Consider the following 16863-nt stretch of genomic DNA (forward strand, 5'->3'; position numbering starts at 1 on the left):
AACTTCAGACATAGATTTCTCCCGCTGATTTTTTTTTTTTTTCTCTCACTTCATAAGTTTAGATACATTTTCTGTTCGGTCTCATCTGCCAAACAGTGAAATAAGCTTAGAAACAGTATCAGTGAGTATCAACTGAATGATCATTTATTGATTGTTTATTGAAGGGAAATGTGAGTATTTCTTGTGTCTGCAGGCCAAACACAAACGCTACCTCGGCCACTCAGCTCACGTGACCAACATCCGCTTCTCCCATGAAGACAAATACGTGATCAGCACAGGAGGGGACGACTGCAGGTGAGCTGATCACTGATCAATAACAACCGAACAACATGAACCATGGTATTGCTTCACTAAAGAAAGCATTTTTGTCTTTGGTTATCACATTTTAATCTGTTCAGATATCATTTGGTCAACTTAACAAAGCATAAAGCTGCCAGGAACCCAGAATACATTAAAAATGGCATATGAAAATGTACAAATCTTTAGTGATAATCACTCAAAATATGATCGTATTTTGTTCAAGTTTGTAAAAAATATTATATCACTATTTATATTCACAAATACACCAGAATATGTAAGAAATAAAACTGTAACACAGTTATTTCTTGGTGACAGAAAGTACCACAGCGTATTAGGGCCATTGTAACTAAAACATTAAAGGTACATTTACAAGGAAACACTCCAAAAATCTTTTTCTCAGAGATTATAAAGTCATACATTTGCATTTGCTGCTGCAGTGGACGACCTCATCAAATGATACTTTACAATCTAATTTAGCTGTAAGGAAATATTCAGCCCACAAACATCCTCACTTACGTGTGACGTTCAATGTTAACCGGCAGCGTCAGTGCTGTGTACATTTATGACTTTATAATCTAAGAGATAACTTTGCATGTTTTTTCTTGTAAATGTATTCATTGTTATCTCTTATATTTCTTGTCTTTCTCGTAAATTCATGTTTTTTCTTTAAAAATATATCCACTATAACCTCAGATAATATTTTTTTAGATAGAGTTTTTAGATTTTTTTTCTTGTAAATTTGTGAATTTACCACAATAATCTTAGAGAATATTCAAGCTTTTTTGTAAATTTGGATAATATTTGAGTTTTTATCCTGTATATCTGTGAGGTTTTTTCTTGTAAACATTACCACTTTAATCTAGGGGAATATTCAAGCTTTTTTTTTGTAAATTTGTGTGTATTTCTCGTAAAATTTTCCACTATAATCTAGAATAATATTTGAGTTTTTTTCCTGCAAAATTGTGAGTTTTCTTCTCACAAACATGTGACTTATACATAATAATATAATCTTAGAGAATATTTTGGTTTTTTCTTGTAGTGTTTTTTTCTTGTAAATATATCCATTATAATCTCAGAAAACATTTCATTTTTTTCTATGTAAATCTGTTTTTTACTCGATAATTTGCATTATTCAATTATAAATTTGTGAGTTTCTACTCATAAATTTGCCACTTTAATTTTAGAGAATATCCGAGTCATCGATTTTTTTTCCATTCATTTTTTATTGGAATATTACAATAGAATAGAATAGAATTCTAGAATAGAATAGAGTTCATTGCCATTTGCACTGGAACGTTTCTCAGGATCAGGTTTGTAAACACAGACACACAATAACAGAATTAGCCCTTTAGCCTTTTATTTACTTATTTTGAAAAACAAATATCAACACTAATACGCCGTCGTAAGAAACTGCAGCTCCTCCACAGCAAAGTATCCAATATTAAACTGTGTTAACGTCTCTTTGTCTGTTGCAGTGTGTTTGTGTGGAAATGTCTGTAAATGCAGGGATTTCTGCCATCTGGTGACGCTTTCATCCGAAGCGCCTTAGCAGCACCACAAGTGGATCCAGAGGGAATCAAACCCACGACGTAAACGTCTTGACACCACAGTTTGAAAGCCAAACGTCAGTGTTCAGACGTTTGGATTCAGTTCTGGTTCAGGTTTTCTTTAACCAGGCAGAGAATTACATGATGGACCCCATCACCCTGAACAGGACCAAACCACCAGGACACGAAAAAAAAACTAATTTTAGCTGCTTTTCAAGAAATCAGATGGTTTTTCTTGGTCTGAACAGGAGCAGAAAAACAGACATTAACTAGCTAGCTTAGCTCACAACAAAAGTTTCTCACAATATTAGCCACAACGTTTGTGGTTAACTAGCTAGCTAGTGTTAGCATTAATCAGAGACAGTTCATCATACCGTAATCATGCTAGCAATCATGGTTAGCAAGGTAGTTGGCTAACAACATTGCTAATCAGTAAAGATGCATATAATTGCATTGATATGCGTGCCTTATATTTATAGTTACATAAGACTTGCGTCTTATATTTAAAATGACATACATTTCACTATTTCACTATACATTTAAGATGATTAGCAAGCTAGCATTAGAAAGCTAATGTTCGCTAGCTAACCACCAACACCAACTGTAATCACACTAACAGCATATTACAAAAATCTCTAAATCAAAGCATATCACTAGAAATGTAACACATGCAGCAAATGCAATTATAGTTGTCCTTAGTGATTAGCAATGTAATTAGCTTGCTAACCGTGATTGCTAGCATGATTACAGTGTTGTGAGCTGTCTCTGATTAATGCTAACAGTAGCTAGCTAGCTAACCAGCTGCATTGATTCTGAGGTAATTTATGCAGTTAGGAGGAACAATGACCTTCTACAGACATTGTGGCTTATGTCATGAAATACTTTTGTTATGAGCTAGCTAGTTACGTTTTCTTTGCCTTTTTAGCAGGCATGTTAAACAATAATGTTACAGAACAGCAAAGTGTGTTCATATGGGCGCTGTGTGATGTGTCCAACTGTCATTCAGCTGGCCAATGAAATAGCTCCAGAGGCTGGGGGCGTGGTTATGGCAGAAGTGAGTTGAAATAAAGGAAACAACGACATGAAGAGTGAAGACAAAGAAGATTCAACCTAAATGTGTTTGTGCCTGATGATGCATTCAGGTCACCATTGGAAAAAACCACATCAGAGGGAGAAAAGTGGCTTTTACAGACAGTTTCGCATCAAACAGAAGTGATGGGACCATTTAACGGACAAACTGTGACACACTGGTTTATAACTGATGATCAAACTGCTGTATAAATCATACAGATCGTTGAGGACGTTCTGTGCTGGGATCACTGGGAGCTGACTCTGGACTGGGACATTTCATATCTATTGAAACCTGCTGAAATTTGTCTGTAACTGAAAAAAGAAACTTGACATCTGATTTAAAATCACGTTTAATTTCAGAGAGCCTTTACTGTATCTGTCGTTGGATATCATCACACTTAAGTGCCTTTCCAGATCTTTCTATCTGTGTTTGTTTGTTTTCTTCTTTTTTTGAGGGAGATATTTCATACAGTTTTTTTTTTTATTTAATCCATAAAATCAAACTTATTTTGTACTCTGTCTGGTGCTACACTGAGAATGTTTGAACCTGTATTCATTCAAAATGGACAAAAAAAACAACAACTTTATTTGCTGCTGCTTTGTTTTAAAGACATAAAACATCCAAAGCATTGTGATCGTAACAACACAGAAACACGCAGACATCTGAGGAAAAGAAATACATGATAGGAGGAATATTTATGGAAATATCTAAGTGTTATTTATGCCTAATTTATAGTGTGGGTGAGTTTTCTGTGTCTGAACTGTTGAATATTAACTCTTAACTGTTGTGAAAAGTGTCAAAAGAGTCTGTGTGAAGACGGATGGAAGAAAAAAAGTTCAGTTGTGACGCTTGATTTCCTGATGTCAGAAGGTCACTGAAGTAATCACGGAGGCCGGACTGTTTTTGTGTCTGAAAAAAAAAAAAGATTTAATTGACACGACAGATCACAGCCTGAAAAATCCATAAATAAGTGAAAGTTTTGAACTTTTAAAATCAAACCCGGACAACAAACATTGACCAAACACGCAGTCTGAAGAAGTTATAATGTGAATTCAGACATTTCTTGCTGTAGAACGTCTCAAACTTCAGATATTTGAGCGCCCCTGAATGCAACAGCACCTGCTTCCTATGATACTGTCACTGAAGTGGAGGATTTTCCCTGAAAAATAGTAAAAACTAAAAACATCTCAAATCATTTGGGCTCAAATGAAAGATTCTGAATTTGTGAAATGATGTTGAGAAGTAATTTCTAAAAGTCTGCTGAGGTCATGTGATCTAGAAAAGAACAAATGTTGGACGACACGTGCTGTCGATGCAGAGTTCCTCGCTAACGGTGTGATGTTCAGGGTGTTTGTGCAGAGTGCATGTGAGGTTGTGATTCTCCACGACGGCTGCAGTTTATAAAAAGAACCAACAGAAGAGAAGAAGCCAAGGAAAAAAGAAAACTAAATAAATGTTGTTGAAGCTGTAAAATGCTGCACTGAGATCAGTTTTAGTTAGTAAATGTTTCCCTGTGTGCCGGCTGTCCGACTGTGTAGCTCTTCTGTTTCCACATGATTTGTATCATAATGTACATGGAAATATAAAAGATGCTCAGATGCATGAATTTATTTTTAAACCGAAACATGTCTGTGGGTGATTGATGATGATTTTATGGTGTGAGTTATGTTCACCGTTTGATTTTTATACCAAGGTGATTGTGATCAAAGTGTGTGTGTGTGTGTGTGTGTGCGTGCTAGCCAAATGTAAAAACAGATTAAATGAGACTCGTGCAAGAAAACTGGCTATTTTTTCTTCTGTCTTCGATAGCAAAAAGCAACTGTTCACAAATCGGGCAAGTCTAACTATAATTCCCAAATCAATTATTAACAATAAATAATCAATAATAATAAGGAATACTTTCCTTAATTGCTGTCCTAATGTGGTCCAGGTGGAGAAAAAAGGCAGTGAAATGACCCTTTATTCTGTTTTCACACTACACTGCATTTTTGCACTGGTGGGTCTTTAATTTCACCACTAAAAAATGCTGGTTGGTTTCTGTGCCGCTGTGTTCAGTTTCCTCTGTTTTCTTCATGTCCTTCAAACAATGGCGACTCAAACTGAGCGGATCATGTGTATTGTTAGTGGGAGCTAAGAAATGTTGAGTGAGATACTTTTAAAATCAGTGACCAGACAGAAATAACTCCTGTCCAAATGGGACTTTATTAACGTTAACTCAAACCTAAGTCAGGTAATGCTAGCTGATGCTGCCAAGCAGACCTTTTTTCATGGGATGTGTTTGTGAGGCAACAGTGTGGGGTACACGTAGAATCAACACAGATGTATAAATGACGCTTTAGAATAATAAATATCTCAAAAAATGTTGCGCTAACTTCAATGTTCATATTTTAGCTACTTTTTTTCTATTTTCTATAAATATTTTCATGGAAATTTCATGATTTTTTGCAGTCATTTTGCCACCATACAAGTTTCTTATACTACTTTACAGGTCATTGCAGCTTCAATAAAAAGCGACAGCCCTCAAAGCTTCAGTATCTAATATAAAGTCATTGGCAGATACACACAGCTTCGCTGCACGTAGGAAAATTCACTTCATTTTAAAATGCCAAACCACAACACAGTAACACAAACAAACTGATGGAGGCAGCAGTAGATCAGCAACTCCTGTGTTCTGCGAGGTAAAATTCGTGTTTTTGTCAATGGAGTCTGGTGTGCTAGAAGAGAGCGATATAACGTCTGTTTGTGGTTAAACCAAAAGGATCTTCCAGGTCTGTCTCTGTATGGATCCTTTCTATAATGTTATCAGACACTTAGAATAACAGTCTGAGTATGTCAGTGACAAAAACAAACACTTTCAGTGGACATACTTTGATCAGGTGCAGTTGCCTCATAGGATTATGTTGAGGTGATCTACTGGACCGATTCCAACAGTTCTTTTTACCTACCCGTTATTTAGACACCAGAATATGTACAAATACATCCCTAGTTTAAAAACACTGGAGTTACCCTTTAACCTCTGCCTCTCCGATAGTCACATGTTGCTGCTGCTGTGAACAATAGTTAAAAGCATTTAATTTTGTAGTTTTAGGTAATTCTGAGATTAGAAAAGCGTAATTTAAATCTGAGATAAGGACAGAAAATTAGCTGTCAGATTTTTTTGAATGAGTTTCTGATTTCTGAGCCTGTGCATGGATCTGAATATTTATCTGTTTAACTCATACTGTCCTGATCCCTTCAGTTCTTTCAGATTTTACTATAAATATATTATCACTTTGATTCCCCAGAATCAGGATCGAAATCCCTTAAAAATAAACTAAAAATCATCTCAGCTGAGGAGGGTGAAGTCTTTTCTCTCCCGGTTGTTTGTTGTTTTGTTTCATATAAAACTGAGGGCAGACTTGAGCCAACTTTAGCCTCGTCTACACAACAGAAAACTGACAGCTACGGAGGCCCATTTCTGCCAAAAAGAAAAACAAAATTAATATCAGGAATGAAATGAAAACACTAATGAACATAGAAAGAAAGTTTTGTGACTCAAAAGATTTAGCGTCTCAATTTTGGTACATTTTCATATTATCCCAAAACTGTCTCATAATCACAACAGACAGTAAATAATTTCATTTTAGCGATCACAACTTTTACTTTTATGGCAATAAGTGAGACTTTGAGATAATTATGACTTTCAAAGTCAACATAACTCCATATTTTCATTAATCTTTATTTCTTCCATTATTTCTTTTCCTGATGGAAATGGGCTTCCGTATTTAGCAGGCTGAAGCTAATGGACGCTAACTGGAGTAAGCAAAGTTGACGGACAGATGAGGAGGCGGGACTTTCTTCGTCTAGAAGCTTTATTGATAATTGTTTACATCTCACAATGCATTCCACAAACACGGCTCCCAGCTGGAAGCTTTTTATCGTCACAATTGAAGTATGAAGTTTATCATTCACAATTATACTTGCATAACAAACAAATGCTCGAAGGTTTCCCAAAGTTACATCAAGTTGCAACTTTATTAAGATATTGGCTCCACAGACAGTATGGTTATTTTTTTCTTTAAATCCCATTTCATTTTTTTTTTACTTTTTAAATATTTTATCTGATGTGGATGAATGTAAACGTGTTTCTTCCAGAGTTTATCATTACTAGACAGCTGCAATGACATGGAAATAACGACTTATGTATTTAATGCGTTTTATTTGTCTGGCAAAGGTTTTCTAGATGTTTCTAGCTAGAGTTACTCAGAAGCGATGAAGTTTTTTTTTTCTTTCTTTTTTTAAATGGTAGTACAAGCCCCCCACCCGTCACCCCCCCACACACCTCCCCTGCTGCCTCGTCAGGAGTCAAAGATGCCGTTCACAAATTTGTCACATCGAGGCGAAACCATGCAGCAGGTTACCGAGGAAACGAGCTCAAAGCTTGAGGGACACGACAGTAAAATCACGAAATACTTCTAAACTCAGTCATCATACCAAAATAAGAAAAAATACAAATGAGGTGCGTCGTTCCTCAAAAACAGCAGACGAAGAAAAAAAAAGAAATCTCTTTTCTGCTCGGCTCGACGGCGGGCAGGGGAAGGAAAAACTCAAAATGACCCGGCTGAAGGAGCACCTGATCTCCCACAATGCACTGGGTGGGTAGGGGAGAGGGAGGGTAAATTCAAGATTAAAAAGTGTTTTCTGTTCGAGACAAATTTCAGCATCTCACAGAAACATTTCAAAACTTGATTTAAAAAAGTAAAGACGTTAAGTTTCGTCAAGCCGACCTCGGTGTCGTGAACCTCAGCTGAGCTCCGACCTGCTTCAACTTTTCCAGAGAACAAAAAAAAAAAAGGATTCTGAACTGGAAAAAAAGTGTTTTTATTATTTTGACAAATAAAGTTAGAAGGGCTGCGTCCACGCCAGACCCCTCCTCTCTCTCCTCCTCCTTCATATCCTCCCTCCCCCCTCCCGTAAACACACCCTCCCCCTCCCCTCCAACCATCTTCCTCTCAGGACTTCCTGAATCCAAACTTCGACTTGTCGTTACTTCACTCCGTTTTGCGTTTCATTCCGGGCACCTTCGCCTGGATCCTGCAGGACAACAGGAAGACAAACAAATGATTACGATAAAACAACTACAATAAACTTGTACTAAGTATGTCAAAATCATCAAATATTAACTCAAAACCTTGAGTTGGGAATTCAAAGTCTTTACTATTTCATATTTTTGACAGATTTGATGGATTTCATCTTTTTTTCTGTCAGTGTTTGGCTTCCGTACCAAAAAGATCAGTCATGAGGACATTCAAAAAGTCTTGTTAAAACAGTGACTTTAGATCAGGGGTGTCAAACTCAATCAAAGAAATTTAAAACACAGTATAAGTCAACGGGCTCAACATTTATTGAAGAGTCTAAAAGTGACTATGTTTTATTCAGAAAGATGAATTTAAACAGCCAAAATTTGAAATTATTTTTTTCTTTTTTGTACTTTAACTGATGTTTTGTCTCATTGTGCCGTCTTACATTTATATTCTTTAATTACGGCGACATTAGCTCCACAAACAAGACAAACAAGGTTTACCTCCAATATCGACAAACAGGTAAAACTCTGCCTCCCACCTGCTGTGAAAGTCCCCGTTTTCAAAGTTCACTTTTCGTTTAGCCATTTATTTTGGAGGCTAGCTTAAGTGTCGCTATACCAGCGCTGACCGATGCATTCATCCGCTGATCGGTGTGTCATTATACCAGCGGGAGGAGGGGCTGCTGCACAGGTCTTGACTAGCGCGGCAGCTGTTTAGTGCATTGTGGGATTTGTGGTATGAGTGGTGGGAGTGCTGTTTACCAGTGGGCCATTGTTAATAGTCACATGAAATTATCTCGCAGGCCGTATATAATTGTATTACGGGCCAGATGTGGTCCTTGAGTTCGACATGTCTGCTTTAGATGAACATGAAAGATGTCGGTTATCTTAATGAGGACAAACGGTGAAAACAGACTCAGTGATAAAACGGTCGACTTACTTTCCAATGACATCTTTGACCTGGTTGTTGACCAGAGCCAGGTAGTGGTCGATCTGAGCCTGAAAACACACAAACACACCATCAGGATCAATAACATTTAATACTTTAATCACTCATGTGATCTGGTGTCAAAGGATAAACTCCCGTCTTTCTTTAAAAGTCATAAAAGAATCTTTGTTTCCACAAAAAGGAAAAAAAACAAAAGAAATGTGTGGAACAACATGAATGAGTGGTGTGATATATTTTAAAATATTTTTTTATATTTATATATTCTTTAAAATAATTATTTTAAATGGAGTTTTATTTATAATGTCTATTGTTCTGTATCAGTGTTCACTGTGGATCTGAATTTAAAAAACAAACACATTTCCAGGAGGTGGAAGAAGTACACACATCCTTTAGTTCAGTAAAAGACATTAATGTAAAAATACTCCAACAAGTAAAAGTCCTGCATTCAAGATCATGTGTAAGTACATAAGTATTATTATTTAATAGTATTAAACTATTAAAAAAAAAAAAACTATCTGCCTGTGACTGATAAAAATATAATAAAAATTTCTCTTCAGTAAGACATTTTTTTGTTTAAACTACTTGCCTGATCAGGTGAGTGAAATGCTTGTTTTATTTGTCCACTGTGGCATTTTAGTTGACTTATTGATACAGACTGTGGTTCTTACCTGGTGTTTCTCATAGACGATTGGGCAGCTGAACATACCGACCAGAGCTGAGGAGGAGGAAGAAGTACATGTCAGATTATTAAAGTTAGTGGGATCTTTGACCAGAGTCCAGTCTGATTCTCCCATAAACAGAAATCTGACGTCTACAGAATAACTTCAGTGTGCTGCTTTCTGTGTTCTTGGCATCACCACCAGGTGGAGCCAGAGTTAAGTATTGCCTCCACTCCATCCACTCCATATGGAGGTGTGAAGCCTCGGTGGATGATGGGAAATGACAGCTTCATATCACCTCACACGTGGCTGTTTGCTCACCCAGGATAAGGAGAGTGAGCCCGTTGAACAAGGCACCAACGTAGGTCAGGATCCACATCAACACAGCAAACTGCAGAGAGGACGAGAGAAAACATCACAGTCCGGTCAGAGGACACAGTGAACTTTACATTTACAGCAGAAAAACATGGAGGTTTGTGCTACTTATAGACCAGAGATTCACAGATGATGAAAACTGTCATTAGTTCATACTCTTCTCTTAATAACAGTCTTTTTAGAAAAGAGCCCCGGTGTTTTTAAACCTGGGCCTATTTGCACATATTCTGGTGTCTAAATGACTGGTAGGTACTAAAAGTGTTGGAATTGGTCCAGTAGATCACCTCAGCCAGTAGTCACCAAACAGGCTGCAATGGCTGCAACTGCACCTGATCAAAGTACGTCCACTAAAAGTGTTTGTTTTGCCACTGACAGGCTCAGATTATTGTGTCTGACAACATTATGGTCTGTAGGGATCTTTCCCATAATCATAACCGGTCAGTTAGGCACCAGAATATGTAAAAATAGGGCTGAGGTTAGGCTCAGGATCGATACCACTGTGAGTTTCCTCTCAGGAATCAATAACCTTTCAGCTCCTCTGACCCTGCACCACATTATCATGAGCATCACGTCTCCTGCAGAGAGTCTTAACATTCAACAGACACCCAGAGAGCAAATCTAAAAATTGATCAGACACACCGAACCAATCTGTCTGAGACGAGTCGTCCGTTTCTGTCTTTATATAAACAGTCGACACAGACGAGAATATCTGAGATCATCCAGAGCAACAGAAATGTCTCAGAGGTCGTGTTTGCTCACCACATGTCTCTATTGGATCTTCCTGTAACCAATGACATCAGAGCTTCTTCAGGTGACTTCAACAAAATATAATCAGTTTACAGAGATATAAAATATATGCATCAAATATTCTGCCAAATATCTGGATGTTGAGCTTGATAAATGTAAATAAATGTCTCAAACAACAAAAATTGTCCAATTTAGCGACATCACCTTGTTCAAAGGTCCAGAGAAATACAACCAGGGCTGCGACTACTTATTATCATCGTTATCCATTAACCTGAACATTATTTGCTCGATTAGTCGACTCGTCTTTTGGTCTATAAAACGTCTTTCACGCCTGCACTTTTAGACTTTTCGATGTGATTCTAATGCCGTGGGCTGACGGTGACGTTACCTTTGACTTTTTCCTTTTGTTATTCTGTCTCTATTTGAGCCACAGTTGTCTTTACTGACAGTCTGTCAGTGCTGCTGAGGTGTTAAACATTTTTAGAATTTATATCAGTAAAGTTATGCTTTTCCTAATGTTACATTTCATGTTTTGTAGAAATTATTCCCTGTGTTTATGCTTATGTAGTGGTCCACAGGCTGCTCTAGCGTTTCCTTACAGTGATTTTATGGTGTTTGTGCTGACTGTATAAAAGAGTTTGTCCCCTCAAGGTCTGAAAAGTGAAGCTGAAGAGCCTTTAACCAGCATTCTTTCTAATGTCCAGCAGGGGGCGACTCCACCAGCTCCAAACGGAAGTCTGATTGGATGGAAATGAGCCGACTTCTCACTGGATTTGTTATCTCAGTAAACATTTTCCTGATGAGTCATAGCACAACATGATGGTGGAATCAGTGAATTTGGCTCAAACTAATTGCTTATCAAACTCGTTGATTAATTTAGGAGTTGATTAATCGTTGCAGCTCTTATTTGGATAAAACCGTCACTGAAGTTGAAATAAAGTGGAATTATTGTTTACTTTTGTGTGACGTCCAGTCATTCTTATAGTAAACAAACGTTTAATCCTCCAGCTGGTCTTATTCTGAGGGTTTATTTGATTGAAGTGATTTTGATATCAAATTTGACAGCGCTGTGATGTAACGTGAATGTTTCCCTGGAAACAGCTGGAGCCTGGAGCCAACATGGCTGTCTGTGAGAAGAAACCCACCGCAGTTATTAAAGTCAGGTTTCTGACGGCCTGCTGGCAAAGGTTGTAAATATTTGCCACCGGCTCAGTGAGGACGATAACAGGAGGTTAATCAAGAGGCAGAAGACGACCCAGACACACGGTAATAATCCAACCAGAGAATTTAAAAACATTCCTGAGGCTCAAACGTCCTCCCGTTCCTGTTCCGACCCGCTCTGACAGACCCTGCTGTGTTGTCAGTCTGACTGACCGGGTGCAGATCCGTACGTGGACTGCAGGTTGGAGGGTGGGGGGGTGCAGGGAGGTGACGACAGGCCTCTGACAGCTGCAGAGCTCAGTGTGACCGCACTGATCCTTCACAAGCCTCCAACTGAGACCTACGTACTGTGACGGTCTGACTTTATTGCTTCTTTATTTTTAATTGTTTTTATTTGGTCCAAGTTGTCAGAGGGTCTGTGTCCTGGCCTTTAAGACAAGTCAGTCTGCTTCTCTTTCTTCTTTTAGGTATGCACTCATTACTAATATCATCAGCTTTATTATCATTATTACTCTGGTTTTGGTTTAAACTAATGAAACGTCACCTTGTGCTTGTATTTGTGTGGTTTAAATGCTCCTTCACCAGCCACTGTGTCTTTTCTCTATATTAACAATCAATTCTGGGTCCAGTCAGAGTGAACCGGAGTCCTGCTCACCTTGATGGAGTCGACCAGGTCCTCGACCAGGAACAGGCGCCTCAGCTCACAGATGGTCTTGTTGAGTTTAGCCAGAACCATGTCGCTGTACTTGTGGACCATTTCCTCGGACAGCGCCACCTCCTGGTCCAGGTACTGCCTGTGGGGGACAGCAGAGAGGCAGGTTAAACAGAGCAGGAGGAGGAGATGATGGGTGTGTGTGGAAAATGTCTCAGCCTGATAATAATGTCACAACAACAGGTGGACAAATTTGGATTTCTACCTCATAACAGTAATAAAACAACTTCAGTGGTTTCAAACCTAATTTCCTTTAAGATCTTTGCAGACACGGTTTTTAAATTACCCTCTCAGAGGAAAAACATGGACATGCAGCTTCTTTTCTACAGCTTTCGTTGCACTCGCCAAGGTTTCACTGTAAAAATCAGCTTGTAATGTGACTGTGAGTTTGTGCTCCCAGCTTACGTTAATCTGAGCTAATTGGCCTCTAACGTGCCGTGAGGTCAGTTTGCTGCATTTCCAGCAGGTAAGACGGCTCTGTCAGGGAGCCAGGAAGGAGGATGACAGAACCACCAACCAAACGAACCAAGAGGACACCAAGAGGAGGAAGCAGCCAGGTCGGTATAATCAGAGTCAGTCTGCACAGGACCCTTCTGAGGATAAACAGACATGCTGTGACACTGCTACCTGGTTGTTGTGAGCTCTTTTTGAAACCATCACAGTACAGAATTAAAAACATCATCTGATCTGGCCTATCATACATTCCCACATCAGATCGAATCAGACTGCCTGCAGTACAGACTGATGAGTAGTATAATCAGGTCACTGGTCTCTGTGATGTGATTGGCTGCGTTAAACAGCCAATGAAACCAGACTAGCAGAAGACTGCTTTAAGGCTTGATTTTATTTCCTACACTTCTCTTTGCTTTTCTACATTGCTTCTATACTTATTCAGTTAGTTAAGTGTCTGAATAAATCCAAAAGCATTCTGTTCAAATTGTATTATGATTATCTATATATATATATTTTTTTTTACAATTCCTTGATCATTTTTGTAGCCTGAATGGATGGATGTGGAGAAGGCCGTGCTTTCATTGTTGTGGTCTATGAATGTCATGTTCGCTTTAAGAAAAACGAAGCGGAGAGGAAGCACACAGACAGACAGACGGTCCGTGGGGAGACGACCTGCAGTTCCACATTTTAATTTCGAAGGTATCAAGGTTGTGAACACAAACACTGCCTCCCTCTCTGCACTCTGAGGTGGACAGACGTGGTTAACTCTGTCCCAACTCAAGGCAGCACAACACAGACAACGCTCGCATAACGCTAGCGGTTAATGATGTCGTTTCCTGCTCGGGAGCACTAGGCAGCGCCACCACGGAGAAACTTGCTAATTACCCCCCCACTGGATTAAATAATCATTGATTTAACTCCCCAACAGTTCACAGAAAGCTCAATGTTAGCTAACTTCGCATGGTGAGCAGGGACAGCTAAATGTAGCAAATTAAGTTTACTTTAAAAAGTTTAGATTTTTGTTCATTCTGTTGTACATGAACATGACTGACTGACATGTGATGCAATGTGATTGTTTTTTGAAATATGCCTCATGAGGAGCTATCTCGAGAAGTGTATGGTTCAACTGGTTCAGTGCTAAAAAAAAAAGCAATCAGCATAATTATCAGATCACAGTAGTTAAAAATTGCACCCAAGCAATGATGTCATGATAGTATCTAAAAATAGAAAATCTAAGACAGAGCCTTGCCTCAATGCCTCAAATGTGTGTTAATATTGTGGTGTATTTTGTGGTCCTGAACCCTTTCTACCCCACCTCCTTCTCCATGGTGATACTCACTTGAACGGGTGTCCCTCATCGGACTTCTGGATGGCCTGCAGGATGCCTTTGTATATCCTGAAGCAGATGGTGACTGAGAGCAGAGCCAGGCCGATGTAGGAGGTCACGCTCACGATGCTGCACACCATCAGGGAGAGCAGCAGCAGCAGGCCGGCGCCGAACACCACGCCAGTGGTCTTCACATCACGCCAGTAGAGGAGATCCACCACTGCAGCGGGAGCAGGAGGAGGAGGAGGAGGAAGGATGATGGTTAGTGTTAGTCATCCAGAGAGAAGTGACTGAGCTCCAGTTTATGTCCTCAAATGAAGCTTGAAGGTTGTTTGTTATGGTTTTTTTTGAGCTGCACCCCCTGTATGAACAGTGATATATAAAGTTTATTTATTATTATTAATTCTCTGCATTGCATGTTTACACAGGAATACCACAGCTGCTTTTTCTCTGTTTTCTCTGCTCATGTAGCAGCAGATCCAACAATACTTGTGCCCTCCTACTACAGAGACGGCCCAGTTTGATGAAAACACTCTTTCCTGTGGTGAAACACTTCTTTAACACAGCTGATGATTCAGTAAAGAGGTTCCTTGAAATCTGCATTTACATTAGCTAAAATCAGGGGATTTGAAGCGCTGTCATGAGGCGAGTGAACTGACTGGGAGCAAAGAGGAAATCACTGATCAATTTGTTTTGGGTCCAGAAAAAGTGTTAGCCTCTCAAAAAAGTTAGTACCCTCAGGGAAGGTACTGATGGTAACTGCTAACTGAAGGTCAGACCAGAGTCACATGTCCGCAGAGTGCGACTGTCTGGAGGTGGCGCATCTCTAAGTTGGTCTCCTCCACCACTGACCCCTGACCCGCCTGCTGAGGCTCAGAGGTCTTGAACAGCCTGCAGGAGGAAACTCACTGCAGCTCCTGACTCACTCTGGACTCTCCTCCACAAAAACAACCTCCATGTGATGTAACACCAGCTCCAGCAGCCATACTGGAGGTCATCAGCTTTGACTTGCCTCAGCATTATGTCATTATGACGTCTAAAATAATAAAGTTAAAGTTTCCATCCGAGTTTTCTGTTGACATCATCAGACCACAGCTCAGTTCTTAACTCATGGGATCTCAGAGTGGATGTTTGACTCAGTCTCCTGAGGACAAACTCATTCCCTCCTCGGCCAGCTTATTGTCCTCTTTATCCTGTTTTCATCAAGAACAAAATGGCTACTTACAAATAGGGCTGAGAACAGTAATGATTATTTCATGGCATCTGAAACCTCACCCCTTTGAATTCCATGACTTTCCAGAAATTCCTTGACCCAGAACATTATCGTCAAAATTCAATGGAAAACTGGCTGATTTTGGAAAACAAAAATTGATCGAAAAAATTATTGAATTTCCAACTGAAATGAGCCATCAGCCTCTCCTTTGCAGAGCGGTGATCTTTTCTTACCACTTCCTATTAAATCAACTCTAACAGGGGATATATTTACCCAAAAAAGACAAAGATGTAATAAGCACTAGCTGCTGAAAAGGCTGCAGATTTATTTTCCCCAACTACAGCGGCTGATTTCAATTAGTTAGGACACGCAGCTGGAGTTTAAACTGCCGGTTGTTGGGTCTTTCTGACACCGGGGTGCTGCTGGGGTTGGACTCTCCTGGGAAACAGCTGAGCTCATGACCTGGGTCCAGCACCAAGCATGCTTATATTTCACCAGGGAATTCCAGGCAGGTCAGCAGACAATATTAGAAGTGAAGGAGTCCTGGGTTTCCTGCAGCCTCTGACGTCGCTCACAAACGACACATGCTGTACTTTCTGACTCTGAACACTGAGAGAACTCAACAAACTACCAGGCTGGATCTTCAGTTTCTGCCCATATCATTTAAGGTTAACTCTATAGGTTTTAACCATGGGTCCTATTTGCACATGTTGTGGTGTCCAAATGACTGGTAGGTACAAAAAGTGTTGGAATTGGTCCAGTAGATCAACTCAGCCAGCAGCCACCACACAGGCTGCAATGTAATCCTTTGGGGAAACTGCACCTGATCTAAGTACGTCCGCTAAAAGTATTTGTTTTTTCCACTGACAGGCTCAGATTATTTTTTTTAAGTGTCTGACAACATTATGGAAAGGATCCCTGCAGAGACAGACCTGTTAGATCCTTTTTGTTGAGCCTTTATATCACTCTCTTCAAAGACATCAGACTCCATTGACAAAAACACTCACTTTTACCTGGCAGAACAAATGAGTTGCTACTCTGGTTTCTGTGAATTTGGTGTTAAACGCATTTATTTGGATCTAAACTAACCCTTTGTAACACCAAAGTCACACAATGACGGTAACTGATTGAGGCAGCAATAGACCAACAACTCCTGTGTTCTGTGAGGTAAAATTACTGTTTTTGTCAATGCAGTCTCGTGCGTTTGAAGAGAGCGATAAAACAGCTGACACGACACTTAAAATAACCATCTGAACCTGTCAGTGGCAAAAAAACACTTGTGGTTA

The 16863-nt window shown here is 39.4% G+C and overlaps 3 protein-coding genes across 7 annotated transcripts in view; 2 read left to right on the top strand and 1 right to left on the bottom strand.

Moving 5' to 3' along the window:
- Positions 1-1800, top strand: part of LOC139210755 (echinoderm microtubule-associated protein-like 6) — an 85266-nt gene extending 83466 nt beyond the window's left edge. Inside the window, exons 45-46 of the mRNA XM_070840901.1 lie at positions 194-294; positions 1776-1800. Coding sequence (XP_070697002.1) covers positions 194-294; positions 1776-1800 — 126 coding nt within the window. The remainder of the gene's footprint in view (positions 1-193; positions 295-1775) is intronic.
- The window catches only part of rps27a (ribosomal protein S27a), a 263072-nt gene that overhangs the window by 188527 nt on the left and 57682 nt on the right, over positions 1-16863 (top strand). The gene's annotated exons all lie outside the window — the stretch shown is intronic.
- The window catches only part of LOC139210546 (reticulon-1-A-like), a 40362-nt gene continuing 31390 nt past the window's right edge, over positions 7892-16863 (bottom strand). For all 5 annotated transcript variants that reach the window (XM_070840585.1, XM_070840583.1, XM_070840584.1 and 2 more), the window contains 6 exons: positions 14377-14584; positions 12528-12666; positions 9911-9980; positions 9599-9645; positions 8922-8980; positions 7892-7992 (listed from right to left, as the gene is read on the bottom strand). In XM_070840585.1, coding sequence (XP_070696686.1) covers positions 7950-7992; positions 8922-8980; positions 9599-9645; positions 9911-9980; positions 12528-12666; positions 14377-14584 — 566 coding nt within the window. In that variant the 3' untranslated portion in view covers positions 7892-7949. The remainder of the gene's footprint in view (positions 7993-8921; positions 8981-9598; positions 9646-9910; positions 9981-12527; positions 12667-14376; positions 14585-16863) is intronic.

Source organism: Pempheris klunzingeri, chromosome 12, assembly GCF_042242105.1.
Source record: "Pempheris klunzingeri isolate RE-2024b chromosome 12, fPemKlu1.hap1, whole genome shotgun sequence".
Classification (NCBI taxonomy): Eukaryota; Metazoa; Chordata; class Actinopteri; order Acropomatiformes; family Pempheridae; genus Pempheris; species Pempheris klunzingeri.